Source organism: Pongo pygmaeus, chromosome 21 (assembly GCF_028885625.2).
Source record: "Pongo pygmaeus isolate AG05252 chromosome 21, NHGRI_mPonPyg2-v2.0_pri, whole genome shotgun sequence".
NCBI classification, from domain to species: Eukaryota; Metazoa; Chordata; class Mammalia; order Primates; family Hominidae; genus Pongo; species Pongo pygmaeus.
In genome coordinates, this window is record NC_072394.2 from 12,769,801 (window position 1) to 12,788,075 (window position 18,275).

At 46.2% G+C, this 18,275-nt stretch overlaps 1 protein-coding gene across 3 annotated transcripts in view; it reads right to left on the bottom strand.

Moving 5' to 3' along the window:
* Positions 1–18,275, bottom strand: part of OVOL2 (ovo like zinc finger 2) — a 107,756-nt gene that overhangs the window by 30,912 nt on the left and 58,569 nt on the right. Inside the window, exons 1-2 of one of the 3 annotated variants that reach the window (XM_054467009.2) lie at positions 2,022–3,107; positions 1,144–1,364 (exon numbers count right to left, since the gene is read on the bottom strand). The exons of 1 other annotated variant lie outside the window; for it this stretch is intronic. In XM_054467009.2, coding sequence (XP_054322984.1) covers positions 1,144–1,364; positions 2,022–2,121 — 321 coding nt within the window. In that variant the 5' untranslated portion in view covers positions 2,122–3,107. Of the gene's footprint in view, positions 1–391; positions 448–1,143; positions 1,365–2,021; positions 3,108–18,275 lie in introns of those variants that run through there. One more of the 3 variants, XM_054467010.1, reaches the window with a different exon arrangement.

Here is an 18,275-nt window from a genome sequence, read left to right on the forward strand (position 1 = left end):
TCTTCTTTAAAGAGGTCTTTCCTTTGGATCCCAGCTGAAGCCTCAAACCTCAGTTCAAAACCAAATGCGCCTCAGCCCACCCCAGAGTCAAACCCTGGGAATATGCAATGTGCATAGGGGACCTCTCCCAGGAAAATGAGGGCTGCTTTCTCAATCCACAGCAAAGCCCAGGCTCTCCCTCCCCACCGCCCTCTACTCCCGGTCTGGGTGGCAGGAGGGCACCGGAGAGCCCTGGAATTACCACCTGCACCTGGGGTCTAGGGGGTGCAGTGTAGCACTGCGGCCCACCAGGCTAGAAAGAGGGGTCAAGTGATCATAAACCACCACCCCCTAGCTCCAGCTGGCTGAGTCAGTGGAATGGGATTCCTAAATCTTGGTGGGTAGCGGATACCTTTGAGCAGACCATCATGGAAGTTCTGCCCGAAAGCGCAGGTGGGCGTCCAGAATGTTCGAGGGAGCCCGAAAGCGCGACCATAGATGGGAGGAAACACTCCAATCCACTTGGGTAGGGGCGCTCGAGAAATCTGTAGTTGAACCCTTTTACCCATCAATTTAATTCAAGATTGGAAAGATGACAGATCTAAAGTGCCGTGCACAAGCCTCCTGTCTGACAGACACTGGGAACCGTTCATGTTGGGAGAGGCCCACTATGTGTCAAGCTGCCGCCCATGTCCAGAACATAAGCATGGGGGTTGAACTCTCAGAATCGCGGCGCCAGGAACTGCGTCCCAGAAGGTGGAATTTCTGAGAGTGCTGAGGCTTCCTTTCCGACCTCGGGAACTCCGACGGCCTTGGTTATTCTACAGGCCTAGCGCACAGAACGGGCTGCTGGCGGAAGGCAGCGATGCCTGTGCCTTTTCGGCAGTTCCAGAGGCAACACTCGGCATCAGGCGGGGCCACCGGGAGGACGGAGCCCACTCCGGGAACCGGCCGCCCCTGCGCAGCAGCTACCCTGCGGGCGGGAGGACGCGCCGAGGCGCCCTGGCCGCCGCCCAGGGGCAGGTGCAGGAGCGGCGCGGCGGGCGCGCTCGGGGCGCGGGTGCCGGGTTGCGCGGGCGGGCGCGGCAGGGAGGGGCGCCGGCCCCGGGAGCCCGACGCCAGGGCGTGGTGCAGGTGGCGGCGGGGGCAGAGTCGACACAGTACCTTGATTTTCGATCTGGCGACCGGGCGCTGCTTGGCCGCCAGGTGTCCATCGGGGCCCTCGGCGTCGCCGGGCTCGGGGGTTTCGCGCTCGGGGGCGTGCGGGGACGAGCTGCTCTCGGCTCCTCCAGGCTCCCCGGCGCTGCCGCTGCCGCTGCCACTGCTGCTGCCGCCGTCGCTGCGGCAGTCCTCGGGGGGGTCGTGGAGCAGGCGGCCCAGGCCCACTGTGGAGGGAGGGGCCGCGCCCCGACACACACACTCGGCGTCAGCCCGCACGCCCGCGGCAGTTTGACCTGCGGGCGGTGCTGCCGCCGCCCCGCCCCGGACCTGGGCACCTCGCCAAGTGGGCAACGTCGCGGGGGTGGCGAGTAAGCCCCGAATTGGCCCATAGAGCTAGCTTGGGGTGCTCGGGGCCTCTTCCCGGTCCCAGCCCCGGCGCCCACGAGGAACCGGGCGGCCACGCGCGGCGGAGGACCCTGCGCGCCAAGTTTCCTCTCGGGGCGGGGGAGGCGGTTCTGACCTTTCCCCAGCTAGCCCCAGAAGGGTTGGCGGGCCTTTGTGCACCCCCATGAGGACGTGAGATTGGGGGTAGTCTCTGCTGGCTTTCAATCCCTTTCCTGGGCCACCTCGGCCCGCGCTGCAGCCAACGGTCCCGCCGCCGGGCAATTAGAGGCTCCCACTACCGGGAAGGGGGCGCCTAGAGTCTGGGGCATCCCAGTCCCTCATTGCCCGCCCTACCCCGCCTAGAAGACCCCCGCGTAACCCCTGGAAGAGGGGGATGAGGTGGGGAGCCCGCCCCTGCCCATAAGCAGAGAAGACCCGCCACCCCTTCCCCCACCCCGGGAGCCCAGCGCCCAGGCCCGGCCCCCGCGCGCGCTCACCTGGGATGTAGGTGTCTGCCCTTTTCTCATCCGGGAGCTCATCCCAGCTGCGGACCGAGACCCCCAGGCTCCTCCTCTTCACCAGGAAGACTTTGGGCATGGTGGGGTCCCCTCTCCCGACTGCGGCCCCCTCCTCCCGGCTGCTCCCCGCTAGGGGCGACGGCGGCGGCTCCGTCCCCGGCTCCCGGCGGCCAGAGCCCACCTTCCCGCCTCGCCTGCCCTCTTCCTCCACCCCCCGCCGCGGCGCGGCCCAGGCCTCTCCCCCGCACGCCTGGCGACTCCCAGCCTCCCGGCTCGGCGACACCTATGCCTTAAATCGCGAGTGAGACCACGCCGGGGAAAAAGTTTCATAAGGTGGAATAGAAAAGGCACCAGGAAACTTGGGAGTGAGCATGCGCCCTGCAACATAACGGTGTCAACAAGCTCGCTACCTGTCCGACCGGTTCCGGCGGCCGGGGCTGCCTGTTCCAGCCCTTCCTTAGGCATGAATGTTTGCAAAAGAATTTAAAGTCTGTTCTTCCCCCTCCTCTTTTTAAGAAAGGAAGAACATTTTTTAATCAACCCCCACCCCATTCCCCCCTTAACCTGCACCTCGAGGCGAGCTCTTCGAGGTAAACCCCAGGTTCGCCTCCCAGGGCACCCCTCCGCTGAGTTGGGGCCTCCCACGAGTTGCCCCCCTCCCCCGCCCGGTGGATTTGTCTTCGACGAGCCAGAAAATGGCTCAGTTCCTCTGGACCTTGTGGAGCCTTCCTGGGGCTTGATGAAATCTGGGCGGTCAGAAGGGGGAGGCGGCGGGAGACTTCCAAGGACTCTGATTATTAATAATGGGGGTGGGGTCTTAGGGGCTTAAGCTATCCATCAACTACAACACCCCCACCCCATAAGCAGTAAAAATAAATTTAAAAATCCGGCATCTTTAGAACACGTTATTTTTCTGACTAGTATCATACAATATAAGAAAAACAAGGCTTGCCCCGCCAAAGCAGCTTCTCCTCACAAGACGTTGCACCCCCAAGAGCCCCCTCACCCCAAATAAACACACAATAGAAACAAAAGCCAGGAGCATATTATGCAAATGCAGCTTCAAAACAAGCCCCTAATCCTCGCCCACTCCCACCTTTGCCTCCCCTAACCACCCGATCCCCAAATTCTGAGACTGGGAAATACCTTTCCAGGAAGCTAGCATAGTGAACATTGGCTACATTTTCTCGCCGCCCCTACCGGGGAGGTAGGAAAGCTTTGCATTTATTATTATATCTGTTTGTTCCTATCAACCTTTATGCCTGGAGGGGAGAGGGATAGAAGGAAGGGGAGTTGGTAAAATATGCCAAGTTTCTTAAGCAGTTGTGCTCACGTTGCGGGGCGCGCTGCCCTTCCCAAGGCCTTGTTCGGGTGCGCCCAGGACAACCGGCACAGCCTCCTGTGTCGCTGCGGTCGCCCTCTTCCAGAAGGTCGTCAGACGTGTGCCAGCTGCCGGGTGCTGCGGGGGCGCGTCTGGTCAGGGATGCTCTGGAGCCCACGGCTTACCCAACAGCCAGCCTCACCTGCCTGTAACCTGACCCTCCGCGCTCCCAGCCTACAGGGCCCGGGAATCAACACAGCGGTTTTCCCTGTTCCCTTCCGCCCTGAATGGCCCTTGGGGACACAACCGCCTGGTAACGGATTTTTCGGCGCTACTGGCGGACTCGCGCGGCGCAGGGAGCCGGGGCGCAGCTCTGCCGGGGCTGCGGGCGGGACCGGTGCGCGGCGCCTCTAGGTCTGCCCTCAAGGAGTCACCGTCTCTGGACTGAACTCTGAACTCCAGCTTTTCTCTAAGAAAAACCAGCTAAGAACGAAAAAGACTTTGATCCCGGTGAGCCGGAGGAGGAGGAGGAGGAGGAAGACATTTCTGTAGCGGTGCAGGAAAACAAGGCTTCTTGTCTATGAGGCTGATGGGGCAGCTTCCGGGAGACTCTGCGGATGTATTTTTATCCGCCAGCAAACGGGATTTGCTAGAAAGAAGGAGCTTGGGTGAATGGAAGAGTAAAAATAAAGTACAACTATGAAGTTACAGAATTATTCCCAGTGTTTAAAAATCTTCAAAACTTCACTTCGTTCAGAACTCCCAATTATACAGAAGAGGCTGTCAACTCCATTAACAAAGCTTTTTTTTCCTTTCACTGGATTTCAAACCAGTGAGTGCCTTGACTACTTTGCCTATTTGTATTATTTTAAAAGGTTATAGGATAATGAGGTATAAGGCTAGAAACCTCCAAAGCAATGCAACCTTTATAGGTTTGGGGATGAAGACTTAACAGGATAACAACACTTTTATTCCATGATCGTTGGATGCACACCTACTATATTTGCTGGGTGCTTCCTGAGGAGAAAGGAATTTAATGTGTTTTATTTCTCTCTTTTTTCTTGATCAGACGTGATAGGGGTCTATCAAAATTATTAACATATACAAAGAACCAGCTTTTATCTTGGTTGACTTGTCTCCATTGTAAGGTCGGTTTTCTAAGTATTATGAGAGGAGTTAATAGAGTATCCCAGAAAGCAGGATAAGAAATGAACCCAATTCTCCTTTTCTTGCACTGCTATTATATGCTTATACACTGTTGGTGAGAATGCAAATTAATTCAGCCCCTGCGGAAAGCAGTTTGGAGATTTCTCAAAGAAATAAGAATAGAATTACCATTGGACCCACCAATCCAATTACTGGGTATACAACCAAAGGAAAATAAATCGCTTTACCAATAAACACTTGTGTGTTTATTGCAGCACTATTCACAGTAGGAAAGACATAGTATCAACCCAGGTGCCCATCAATGGTGGACTGAATAAAGAAAATATGGTACATATACACCATGGAATATTATGCTGCCACAAAAAAGAATGAAATCACATCTTTGCAGCAACATGGATGCAGCTGGAGGCCATTATCTGGTGCAAATTAACTCAGAAACAGAAAATCTAATACTCTAGGTTCTCAATTAGAAGTGGGAGCTAAACATTGGGTACACACAGATTCAAAGATGGGAACAGTTAACACGGGGGATTTCAAAAGTGGGGAGGGAGAGAGGGGGAAAGGCTTGAGAAACTACCTATCAGGTACTATGTTCACTATTTGTTTTTATTTTCATTTTATTTTTGAGACAGTTTCCCTCTGTCCCCAGGCTGGAGTGCAGTGGTGAGATCTCAGCTCACTGCAACCTCTGCCTCCTGGGCTTAAGCAATTTTCGTGCCTCAGTCTCCCAAGTAGCCAGGACTACGGGCATGCACCACCACACCTGACTAATTTTTGTATTTTTAGTAGAGACGGGGTTTCACCACGTTAGCCAGACTGGCCTCGAACTCCTGAGCTCAAGTGATCTGCCCGCCTCGCCCTCCCAAAGTGTTGGGATTATAGACATGAGCCACCACAACTGGCCTGTGTTCACTATTTGGGAGATAGGATCATTGGAAGCCCACACTTCAGCATCATGCAATTTACCCATGTAACAAACCTGCACATGTACCCCCGAATCTAAAATTAAAAAAGAAAAGAAAAAGTAAATAATGCTTTAAAGCTTTTTCACATTATTTCCTAAATACCTTTATTTACATTCATTTGGTAATATTATTTGTCCCATTTTTTAAGAAGGAGGGAAAATAATCTATGAGAAACTAAGTACCATTCAAGTTCAGCTGGGCGCTGTGGCTCACGTCTGTAATCCCAGCACTTTGGGAGGCCGAGGCAGGCAGATCACCTGAGGTCAGGAGTTCCAGACCAGCCTGACCAACATCGTGAAACCCCGTCTCTACTAAAAATACAAAAATTTGCTGGGCATGGTGGTGCACACCTGTAATCCCAGCTACTCGGGAGGCTGAGGCAGAAGAATCACTTGTACCTAGGAAGCGGAGGTTGCAGTGAGCCAAGATTGCCCCACTACACCTCAGCCTGGGTGACAGAGCAAGACTCTGTCTAAAAAAAGTCTCGCTGTGTTGCCCAGGCTGGAGTGCAATGGTGCGATCTCAGCTCACTGCAACCTCTGCCTCCCGGATTCAAGCGATTCTCCTACCTCAGCCTCCCGAGTAGATGGGATTACAGGCCCCTGACACCACGCCTGGCTAATTTTTGTATTTTTTGTAGAGATGGGGTTTCACCATGTTGGCCAGGCTGGTCTTGAACTCCTGACCTCATGATCCACCCGCCTCAGCATCCCGAAGTGCTGGGATTACAGGTGTGAGCCAGTGCTCCCAACCCAATTATTCTTCATATGCACATCCTCATATCTCATTTGCAACAAAGTCAGTTTAACCTGTTTATTAAATAACAATCTGCATAAGTTAAAAATATATAAAAGTAGACATTTATATCTGAGCCTCTTATTACATTAAGTACAAAATGTACTTTTGATTGTCTTGTCAAACTGTAGAGATGCGTTGCTGAGACAGTGCAGGTACGTTTGGTAGAGTTGAGTGAATTCTGGGTGTAGCTACTGGCCTTGAAATAGATTCATTTCCATTCCTTCCACCTGGGATCGTGGCCGCTGCCTTATATGGATGGAGCCCTCAGTATGAAAGCAATTTATCTGGCTCATATTACACAATGTGTTAAATACCTTGTTACCTCTTTACATATAGACATTTTGGTCATAGTCAAAGTTGAATACTCAGAACTTAAAAACACACACAAAATGTTAATAAAAACAATTTCAATTTTAAAAAAAGAAGAAATGAATCCAATTCTTTACAAATCTCAAGACTGAAGTTGGAAGAGACAGGAGACATAATGTGGTCCAGACCCCGCCCAATATTGGGGGTGAGGGGTCTGTGTACAGCATCCTTGGTAGGTGTGTATCTAGCCCTGCTTGAATACTTCCAGTGTTGGGAAGCTCACTGTCTCAAAAAGCAACCTATTCTCTGGTTAGACAACAATGATGCTAGAAAGCTTTTCTTTCTGCTTGTGGAAATCTGCTTTCCTGCTCTTCCATCTCCCCTTTTATTCTGTCATCCAGGGCTGCTGAGACTCCCCCTGTACTCCCTCCCCCTGGTAGTTCTTCAAATTCTTGAAAGCAGCCATCTGCACCCTCACTTAAGACTTCTTTTCTCCAGTAATATATAGTCAGGTTGAAAGGAGGCAGGTACAAACCTGCTCAGTGGCATCCCTGGAGCACACAGCAATAAGGAGCGGGTAAGATGTTGTTGAGAAAATATTCCTAAGGAAACTTTATTTAAACTTTTTTTTTTTTTTTAGACAGAGTTTCGCTCTTGTTCCCCAGGCTGGAGTACAATGGCACGATCTCGGCTCACCGCAACCTCCGCCTCCTGATTTCAAGCGATTCTCCTGCCTCAGCCTCCCGAGTAGCTGGAATTACAGGCATGCACCGCCATGCCCAGCTAATTTTTTGTATTTTTAGTAGAGACAGGGTTTCTTCATGTTGGTCAGGCTGATCTCGAATTCCCTACCTTAGGTGATCCGCCCGCCTCGGCTTCCCAAAGTGCTGGGATTACAAGCGTGAGCCACCGCGCCTCCCTCCCCAAACTTTTAATTGAAGTATAGTACAGTATTAGGAAAATGATATATTTTTACCCACTGAACTCACCAGTGGAAAAAGCATCCAAGCACAAGCCAAGGGTGCCTGCTGTCACCACCCCACTCACATTAGATTGCTTCCTTGCAGGTACAGCAAGGCAAAAAAGAAGAAATAAGAGTATAAGGATTATAAGGGAAAACAACAAAACTACTATTGTTTGTAGTCAGTATCATTGTCTATGGAAAACCCAAAAGAATCTATAGATAAATTATTAGAATTAATAAGAGACTTTAGCAAGGTTGCAGTGTGGAAAATCTGAGTGTGGGCTGGGCACAGTGGCTCACGCCTGTAATTCCAGCACTTTGGGAGGCCAAGGTGGGCAGATCACGAGGTCAAGAGATTGAGACCATCCAGGCCAACACGGTGAAACCCCGTCTCTACTAAAAAATACAAAAATTAGCTGGGCATGGTGGCGCATGCCTGTAGTCCCAGCTACTCGGGAGGCTGAGGCAGGAGAATCACTTGAACCCAGGAGGTGGAGGTTGCAGTGAGCCGAGATCGCACCACTGCACTCCAGCCTGGCGATAGAGTGAGGCTCGGTCTCAAAAAAAAAAAAAGAAAGAAAGAATCTGAGTAACGTTTGAGTGTCAATTAAATTTCTACATGCCGGCAACAGTCAGAAAAATAAAAAGTCTAATGAAAAAATGATTTAAAACACAACAAAAATACAAAACCCCTTGCAATTAATTTTTTAAAAATATTGTGCAAGCTCTTTGTATATAAAATTAGAAAACTTTATTGGTAGCCGGGCATGGCGGTGTGCACCTGTAGTCCCAGAGACTCGGGAGGCTGAGGTGGGAGGATCACCTGAGCCCGGGACGTGGCGGTTGCAGTGAGCCTATATGGCGCCACTGCACTCCAGCCTGGGCCACGAAAAAGAAGACCCTGTCTAAAAAACAAACAAACAACAACAACAAAAAACTTTATTGGAAGACATTCAAGAAGACACTAATCAATGGAAAGTTTTACCATATTAATGGATTGGAAGATTCAGAATCAAAGAGGTCAAAAATCTCCAAATTCATCTATAGATATAATACAATTTTTAAAAATACTTGACAGTCTTTTTGTGGGACATGATAAATTTCTTTCAAAATTTATGTGAAAGAAGGGTCGAAACACTCCTGAAGGACAAGGTGTGTAGGTTTGATCAATCAGATATCAATAGTAATTAAAATGATGTGGCTTTCATTCACAGAGGGACCACTGGTACCTGAGAGAGAGCCTGGAAACAGCCCCACACATATGTGTGCATTGATTTATGAGAGAGGGTATGCAGTGCAGCAGGGAAAGATGTCATATTCAATACGTGGAATTGGAACAAGTGCTTATCCGTTTGGGAAAAATAAAGGAAACTGAATAACACACGTATCAGTTTCTGGTGGATTAAACATTTAGATGTGTGTGAATACATATACACGTATATGTATACAGACAATGTAGAGGAATATGTTTATGACCACAGGATAAGAAAGAATTTCTTAAATAAGACCCAAAAAATAAACCACAAAAGAAAAAGGGTTTCCACCTTGAAGAACTGTGAACTTAAAAAAGAAAAGAAAAAGGTTGAGGCCGGGCACAGTGGCTCACGCCTGTAATCCCAGCATTTTGGGAGGCCAAGGCGGGCAGATCACGAGGTCAGGAGATCGAGACCATCCTGGCCAACATGGTGAAACCCCGTCTCTACTAAAAATACAAAAAGTTAGCCGGGTGTGGTGGCGCACGCCAGTAGTCCCAGCTACTCGGGAGGCTGAAGCAAGAGAATTGCTTGAACCCGGGAGGCGGAGGCTGCAGTGAGCCAAGATAATGTCACTGCACCCCAGCCTAGGTGACAGAACTATACTCTGTCTCAAAAGAAAAGAAAAGAAAAAGTTGATAAATTTGATTGTAGACAAATTAAGAATATCTTTATCAAAACACACAATAAGGAGAATGATATGCTAAACAATAAGCTGAGAAAACTTTTTCAACACATTTCTCTTATAAATGATTAGAATCCAGACTATATAAAGAACTCTTATGAATCAATTTTTCAAAAAAGACAAACTCAATAGAAAAATGGCAAAAGACATGAACGGGCATTCCCAGGAAAACATGAATATGTAAACATACATATAAAAGATGCATAATCTCATTCATAAACAATAAAATGCAAATTAAAATGACAATGAAATACTGTTTTATATCAGACTGACAAAATCTAGAAGTCTGAAAATACCGAGTATTGGTGAGGGCACCAACAATAGGTTTGACTTTATTTAGTAAAATTGAGCCAGAAATTCCAGTCCACATTTTTAATCTGGAAAAAGTCATCCATTAGTGAACCAAGAGTCACAGGCAAGAATATTCATAATATCATCATTCATAATATTCCAAAAGATAAAAACTCAACCTAAAAATAAAAGACACGACCCAAATTTCTGTCATAACTAATTGGATGAATACATTGTGATAAATTTATGCAATAAAAATAAATGGCCCCACAGCCACACACATCAATAAAGCCACACAATCAGAAACATAGTTGAATGAAAAAAGTAAATTACGAAAAAATTATAATATTCAAATTATTTTTTAAACACATAAAAGTGAACAATAGGCTATTTAGGAATACAAACATATGTGTTAAAACCATTAAGCAACAGGCCAAGTGCGGTGGCTCAGGCCTCTAATACCAGCACTTTGGGAAGCCAAGGCAGGTGGATCCCTTGAGGTCAGGAGTTCAAGACCAGCCTGGCCAACATGGTGAAACCCGATTTCTACAAAAATACAAAAATTAGCCAGGCATGGTGGCGCACACCTGTAATCCCAGCTACTTGGGAGGCTCAGGCAAGAGAATTGCTTGAACCTGGGAGGCAGAGGTTGCAGTGAACCAAGATCCCGCCACTGCACTCCAGCCTATGCAACAGAGCAAGACTCCATCTCAAAAAAAAAAGCAAAACTACAACAACAAAAAAGCATTAGGCAACAATCAACAATTATGGAAGAATATCAAAAGAATTATGCTGAATGAAAAAAGCCAATCTCAAAGTTTACGTATTTTATGATTCCATTTATATAACATTCTTGAAATGACAAGATTACAAAAATGGAGAAAAGATTAGTGGTTGCTAGGAGTTAAGGATTTGTAAAAGGAAGACACAAAATATCCTTGTGGCATTGGAACTGTGCAGTATCTTGACTGTGGTGGTTGATATACAAGCCTACATTGTGTGGTGAAATTGTATAGAACTAAATACACACACACACACACACACACACACACACACACACACAAATGAGTACAGGTAAAACGGGGTAAACCTGAATAAAAGCTGTGGATTGCTTCAATGTCAATATCCTGCTTGTGGTATCATACTCTAGTTCTGTAAGATTTACGGTTGGAGGAGACAGGAAAAGGTCACACAACTGCCTATGAATTTGTAGTCTCTCAAGATTAATAATTTAAATCATCATTAGTTACAGTAAGAAAATGACTAATAACAAAAGTCAGGATAGTGGCAACCACCAGGGGGAGAGGAAAGGGTATACACAAGGAGTGTCCCAACACAAAGAAAAGATAAATGTTTGAGGTGATGAATTTCCCAATTACCCTGATTTGATCATCACACATTGTATACATCTATCAAAATATCACAGGTATCCTCAAAATATGTACAACTATCATATGTCAATAAAAAAATTCAACAAAATAGCCAGGCGCGGTGACTCATGCTTGTAATCCCAGCACTTTGGGAGGTCAAGGCGGGCAGATTACTTGAGGCCAGGAGTTCATTAACATGGTGAAAGCCTGTCTCTACTAAAAAAAAATTAAAAATAAATTCAACAAAGCTCACTGACTCGTTGAGACGACTCTGGCCCTGTTGACTGCTGACGCTGTGCTCCAGCCTTCTCGGTTAGGGGAACTAAGATCTGTTTGGGACCTGGGTTGTCTGGTAAGAGCCAGACTTGGCAGCAACCTCTCTTTCTAAGCTGAACCTTGAGTCCCATTGCTTTTTGATAGATCTAATGGATTACTGTTCTGCAGCCAGTTCTTCATGTGGTACCTGTTAGGCCAGTCCTGGGGGAGGCATGCTCCTCTTTCTTTGCCACAGAACAAACACTAGTCAGTCTTGCAAAGCCTTTCTTTCACTTTAAAATGAGATTAAGTTAATTCCAATTTGGTTAAAAACTTCCTAAAGGAGATAACTTAGTCTACTGATTTGATACAGGTAAATGGACTTTAAACTTCCTTTAAAGTAAAGAAGTTGGTAGGTACAGTTAGATTATAGTCTTAAGGTTCGTGTGAAACCAGTGTTACCTTATTTTGATTTCCTTGATCAGTTCGGGGCCTGAAAAGTCTGCGGTGGGGGAGGTGAAAGAATTCAAAATTTTCTGTATGAAAGCATTTTTCACCAAAATGAGCCTCATCCCTTTATGCAAAACACACACACACTAAAGGAAATAGGGAAACAGCCTTTTTATTTTATTTATTTATTTTTTGAGATGGAGTCTCATTCTGTTGCCCAGGCTGGAGTGCAGTGGTGCCGTCTTGGCTCACTGCAACCTCCATCTCCCGGATTCAAGCGATTCTCCTGCTTCTGCCTCCCAAGTAGCTGGGACTATAGGTACACACCACCATGCCCAGCTAATTTTTGTATTTTTAGTAGAGATGGAGTTTCACCATATTGGCCAGGCTGGTCTCAAACTCCTGAGTTCAAGAGATCTGCCTGCCTCAGTCTCCCAAAGTGTTGGGATTACAGGCGTGAGCCACCACGCTTGGCTGAAACTGCCTTTTTATTTCTCCTTACCATGTATAAGTTCAGTCATTGTCTTGAATACTGTCTCAAATACTTGTTTTTTGTTGTGGATAGTATCTTCTCTGAATAAGAAGCTGAACTTTCCATAGAGAGACCCTGGAGTCTAAAATTATCAGAACCATTAATTTATTTGTGTCTTCTATTATGATGTCTTGTTTTGACACTAAGAATCCTTATTACTTTCTCAAAAAAAAAAAAAAATCTACAAAAATCCCAAGGAAAGACAAAGACAGGCTGGGTTTTCAAAAAAGTTCAACAAAAATCCCAAGGAAAGACAAAGAGAGGCTGTGGTTTCAGGCTGGTAATGTTGGATTTCTAAACCAGGAAAGTAAGAACAATTAATTATTATCTTATTATTATTGTTATTATTATTATTATTATTATTTTGAGATGGAGTTTTGCTGTTGTTGCCCAGGCTGGAGTGCAATGGCGTGATCTCAGCTCACTGCAACCTCTGCCTCCCATGTTCAAGCGATTCTCCTACCCTCAGCTTCCCAAGTAGCTGGGATTACAGGCTAATTTTTTGTATTTTTAGTAGAGACGGGGTTTCACCAGGTTGGTCAGGCTGGTCTCAAACTCCTGACCTCAGGTGATTCATCCACCTCAGCCTCCCAAAGTGCTGGGATTACAGGCATGAGCCACTGTGCCCAGCCAGAATAATTATTATTATTTCACTGTGTATATATAATATACACTCTTGTCTGTAAAACATATTTTACAACAATTTTTATTGAGGTATAATTGACAAAAATTGTATATATTCAAGGTATAGCTGATGTTTTGCTATACATATACATTGTGAAATGATTACTTTAGTCAAGCTAATTAACATATTCATCACGTCACAGAGGTAAATGTGTATGTGTGTATGTGTGTGGTGAGAATACTGAAGATCTCCTCCATTAGCAAATTTCAAGTATACAACACAGTATTATTTACTATAGTCACTATGCTGTACATGAGATCTCTAGAGCTTATTCATCTAATTACTGAAAGTTTGTAACCTTTGGCCAACATCACCCCTTTTCCCCCACCCCATCCCCCTGGTAACCACCCTTCTACTTTCTGCTTCTATGAATTTGACTTTTTAAGATTCCACATGTAAGTGAGATTATGCAATATCTGTACTTCTTGTGCTCCAGGTCATCCATGTTGTAGAAAATGGCAGAATTTCCTTCTTTTTTAAGGCTGAATAACATCCTGTTATATATGTATATTATATATATATATTTTATATTTATATATTATATATTAACAAGCCACAAGAGAAAGGTGTATATCCAAAGGAAATATATATTATATATAATAAATAATATATAGCCAGGAGTGGCGGCTCATGCCTGTAATGCCAGCTACTCGGGAGGCTGAGGCAGGAGAATGGCTTGAACCCGGGAGGCAGAGGTTGCAGTGAGTGGAGATCACACCATTGCACTCCAGGCTGGGAGATAGAGTGAGACTCCATCTCAAAAAAAAATTAATTAATTAAAAATATATATATACACTATATAATATATACACATGTTCTTTATCCATTCATCTGTGGATGAACACTTCAGTTGTTTCCATATCTTGGCTACTGTGAATAATGTTGCAGTGAACACGGGAGTGCAGATATCTCTTCGAGATACTGGTTTCATTTCCTTTGGATATATACCCAGAAGTAAGACTGCTGGATCATATGGTAGTTTTATTTATTTATTTTTTTTGAGAAACCCCCCTACTATTTTCCACAATGGCTGTACCAATTTACATTCCCACCAACAATTTCTGAGGGTTCCCTTTTCTCCACATCCTTGCCAACACTTGTTATTTTTTGCCTTTTTGATAATAGTCACCCTAACAGTTGTGAAGTGATATCTCATGGTGGTTTTGATTTGCATTTCCCTGCTGATTAGTGATATTGACTACATTTTCATGTACCTGTCAAGCCAGTTTGTATGTCTTCTCTGGAAAAATGTCTATTCATGTCCTTTGCCCATTTTTAAATTGGGTTATTTGGGGTTTTTTTGTTATTGAGTTGCATGACTTCCTTATTTATTTGGGGTATACTCTTATTGAATATGTGATTTGCAAACATTTTCTCCTATTCCGTCGGTTGCTTTCTCCTTTTGTTGATTGTCACAATAATTTTTTTTTTTTTTTTTTTGAGACAAGGTCTCACTCTGTTGCCCAGGCTGGAGTGCAATGGGATGATCTTGGCTCACTGCAACTTCCACCTCCCAGGTTCAAGAGATTCTCCTGCCTCAGGCTCCCGAGTAGCTGGCATTACAGGCACCCGCCGCCACACCGGGTTAATTTTTGTATTTTTAGTAGAGACAGGGTTTCACTATTTTGGCCAGGCTGGTCTCGAACTCCTGACCTCAAGTGATCCACCCAGCTCAGCCTCCCAAAGTGCTGGGATTACAGGCGTGAGCCACTGTGCCCGGCTGTCACAATAATTTTTAAAAGAGAAAACCCAATCAGTTAGCATCGTGGGCATGCGTCATGCTTATAGGAACCTGCTGTACACCTTTATGCTTGGGCAATTTCCCACTTATGAGTTAACTCCCTCACAACAGAATCTGCAAATTACTTTCCCAGACTCCATGCTACTGAGTGCAAGCGAGTGACTCAGGTTCTATGACTGGGATTTTCCTATAGACTCCAGTTAAAAACAAACAACATAAACAACATGAACCAAGACGAGCTGCCAGTGTCTGCTGGGGCAAGGGTGATGGAGAGAGACCTCCGAAGCTTGGAGGGTGCTGTGGCCAGGTTCCTGGTGGTCGAGCCCTGTACTCAGCAAAAATGGTAGTTAGTTACTCAGGCATCCTGGCCAGAGATGGCAGAAACAGATGCCCCGGCAGGAGTGGCCTGCACTTTAATTTGAGCATCGATTCAGGACGCTTCCTTCCAAGATGGAGTCTCCATCTCCCAAGATTCCATGAGCTACCTAGCAGAGTTTAACACATTCCTTTTCTGATTCAGCTGGCTACAGTGGGTTCTGCTGCCACATCTTGGGTCATCGATTCTTCCCTTGGTGTCCTAGGACAGCATTAAGACCTTCAGCTGTCTACTGATCGAGGACAAGATCATGGTGTCTCATCGTCCCCACCCCATCGTAATTCAAAATAAAAACAATGCTAAACCACAAAATATGTACTTGTCTTTTTTTTTTTTTTGATGGAGTCTCACTCTTTTCACCCAGCCTGGAGTGCAATGGGGCGATCTCAGCTCACTGCAACCTCTACCTCCTGGGTTCAAGCAATTCTCCTGCCTCAGTCTCCCCTATTTTAGGCGTGTGCCACCACGCCTGGCTAATTTTTGTGTTTTTAGTAGAGACAGAGTTTCACCATGTTGGCCAGGCTGGTCTCGAACTCCTGACCTTAGGTGATCTGCCCGCCTCAGCCTCCCAAAGTGCTGGGATTACAGATGTGAGCCACCGCGCCCGGCCTATGCTTATCTTAAATCTCCACTTTCTAGGCTATTTTGCAAGGTTCTGGTTAGACTCATCAAAGCAGAATCTCTCTCTTTGTCTCTCTCTCTTTCTCAGCCCCTCTCCTTTGTCCTCCTGCTTTTCTGGTGTCCTACATTTATGCCTAATCTGCCTCTAGTCCTGCACTGTCCAAATAGGAACTGCAGTTGGTTACATGTGGCTACTGGCTATTGCGCACTTGACAGGTGGGGTAGTCTGAAATGAGATGTGCTATAAGGGTAAAATACACACCAGATTCCAAGTATTTAATATGAAAAAAAATATAAAACATAAACTGTTTGTATATTCATTTACATGTTGAAATGATAGTGTTTTGGATATATCAGGGTAAATAAAATATATTATTAAAATCAATGTTTTAAACTTTTATTTATTTTAAAATTTTTTAAGAGATGGGAATCTCACTATGTTGCCCAGGTTGGAGTCCAGTGGCTATTCACGGGCACAATCACAGCTCACTGCAGCCTCGAGCTCCTAGGCTCAAGGGATCCTCTTGTTTCAGCCTCTCTAGTAGCTGGGACTACAGGGCCGTGCCACCATGTGTGGCTCTTTAAAAAACTTTTTATGTGGATACTAGGAAATTTCATATTATGCCTGTGGTTCACATAGTCCCTTCCTTCCTTCCTTCTTTTCTTTTCTCTTCCCTCCCTCCCTCCCTTCCTTCTTTTCTTTTCTCTTCCCTCCCTCCCTCCCTCTCTTCCTTCCTTCCTTCCTTCCTTCCTTCCTTCTTCCTTTCTTTTGAGATGGAGTCTCATGCTGTCACCCAGGCTGGAGTGCAGTGGTGCAATCTCAGCTCACTGCAACCTCTGCTTCCTGGGTTCCAGTGATTCTCCTGCCTCAGCCTCCCAGTTAGCTGGGATTACAGGTGCCCTCCACCAAGGCTAATTTTTTGTATTTTTAGTAGAGACAGGGTTTCACCATGTTGGCCAGGCTGCTCTCAAACTCCTAACCTCGTCATCTGCCCGCCTTGGTCTCCAAAAGTGCTGAGGTTACAGGTGTGAGCCACTGCGCCTGGCTGTTCACATTGTATTTCTACTGGACAGTGGTTCTAGACTACTTAGACTGGCATGAAGAGCCTGTATTGTTCTGGAAGGCTCACTTCAGGTAGTCCTCCAATGTTCCTGATCAGCATTCGATTGAGTGGGGGATGAGAAGGAGATTGCATTGAAAGGCCAGTGACTTGGCTTTGAAACCCGGCTCTGCTACTGATAAGCTCTAGGGATATAGTGGCTCAGTCAATCTGAAAGCCTCAAAAGCGGGGAAGCTGACAGTGCAGCCTTCAGTCTATGGTCAAAGGCCCCAGAGCCCCTGGCAAATCACTGGTGCGCGTCCAAGAGTTCAAAGGCTGAGGAACCTGGAGTCTGACATCCAAGGGCAGGAGGAGTGGAAGGGAGGATCCAACACGGGAGGAAGATGAAAGCCAGAAGCCTCAGCAAGCCAGCTCATCTCACCTTCCTCCACCTGCTTTGTTTTAGCCCTGCTGGCAGCCCATTAGGTGGTGCCCACCCATGCTGAGGGTGAGTTCTTCCTCTCCCAGTCAGCTGACTCAATGTCAGTCTCCTCTGGCAACACCCTCACAGACACACCCAGAAACAGTACTTTACCAGCCATCTAGGCATCCTTCAATCCAGCCAAGCCAACACCTGATATTAACCATCACACTAGGAAAATCAAATGGGATCATATTTGCGTATGTGCTTGTATGAAGAATTATGCTACTGTTCAGATAACAAGGCTGGGCACAGTGGCTCACGCCTGTAATCCTAACACTTTGGGAGGCCAAGGCAGTTGGATCATTTGAGGGCAGGAGTTCGAGACTAGCTTGGCCAACATGGTGAGACCCAGTCTCTACTAAAAATACAAAAATTAGCCAGGTGTGGTGATGTGGTGGCATGCGCCTGTAATCCCATCTACTCAGGGGGCTGAGGTAGGAGAATCACTTGAACCCATGAGGTGAAGGTTGTAGTGAGTGAGCTGAGATTGCGCCATTGCACTCCAGCCTGGGTGGCAGAACAAGCTTCCATCTCCAAAAAAAAAAAAAAGACAATGACCAATGTTAATCAAGTGCCCTTGTGACCTAGCTACTAGGTAATATGCTCTGGGCATAATTTTCCCTAAGCAACACTTGTGGGAGAGAAATATTCTTTTCATACCCATTTCACAAGTGAGAAAACAAAGGCTTAGAAAGGTCAAGAGCCCCTGCTTTTAAGCCCCTCATTAGAGATACACAAATTTTATTTATTTATTTATTTAGAGACAGAGTCTCACTCTGCCACCCAGGCTGTAGTGCAGTGGCATGATCTCGGCTCACTGCAACCTCTGTCTCTTGGGTTCAAGTGATTCTCTTACCTCAGCCTCCCCAATAGCTGGGATTACAGGTGCAGGCCATGATGCCTGGCTAACTTTTGTATTTTTAGTA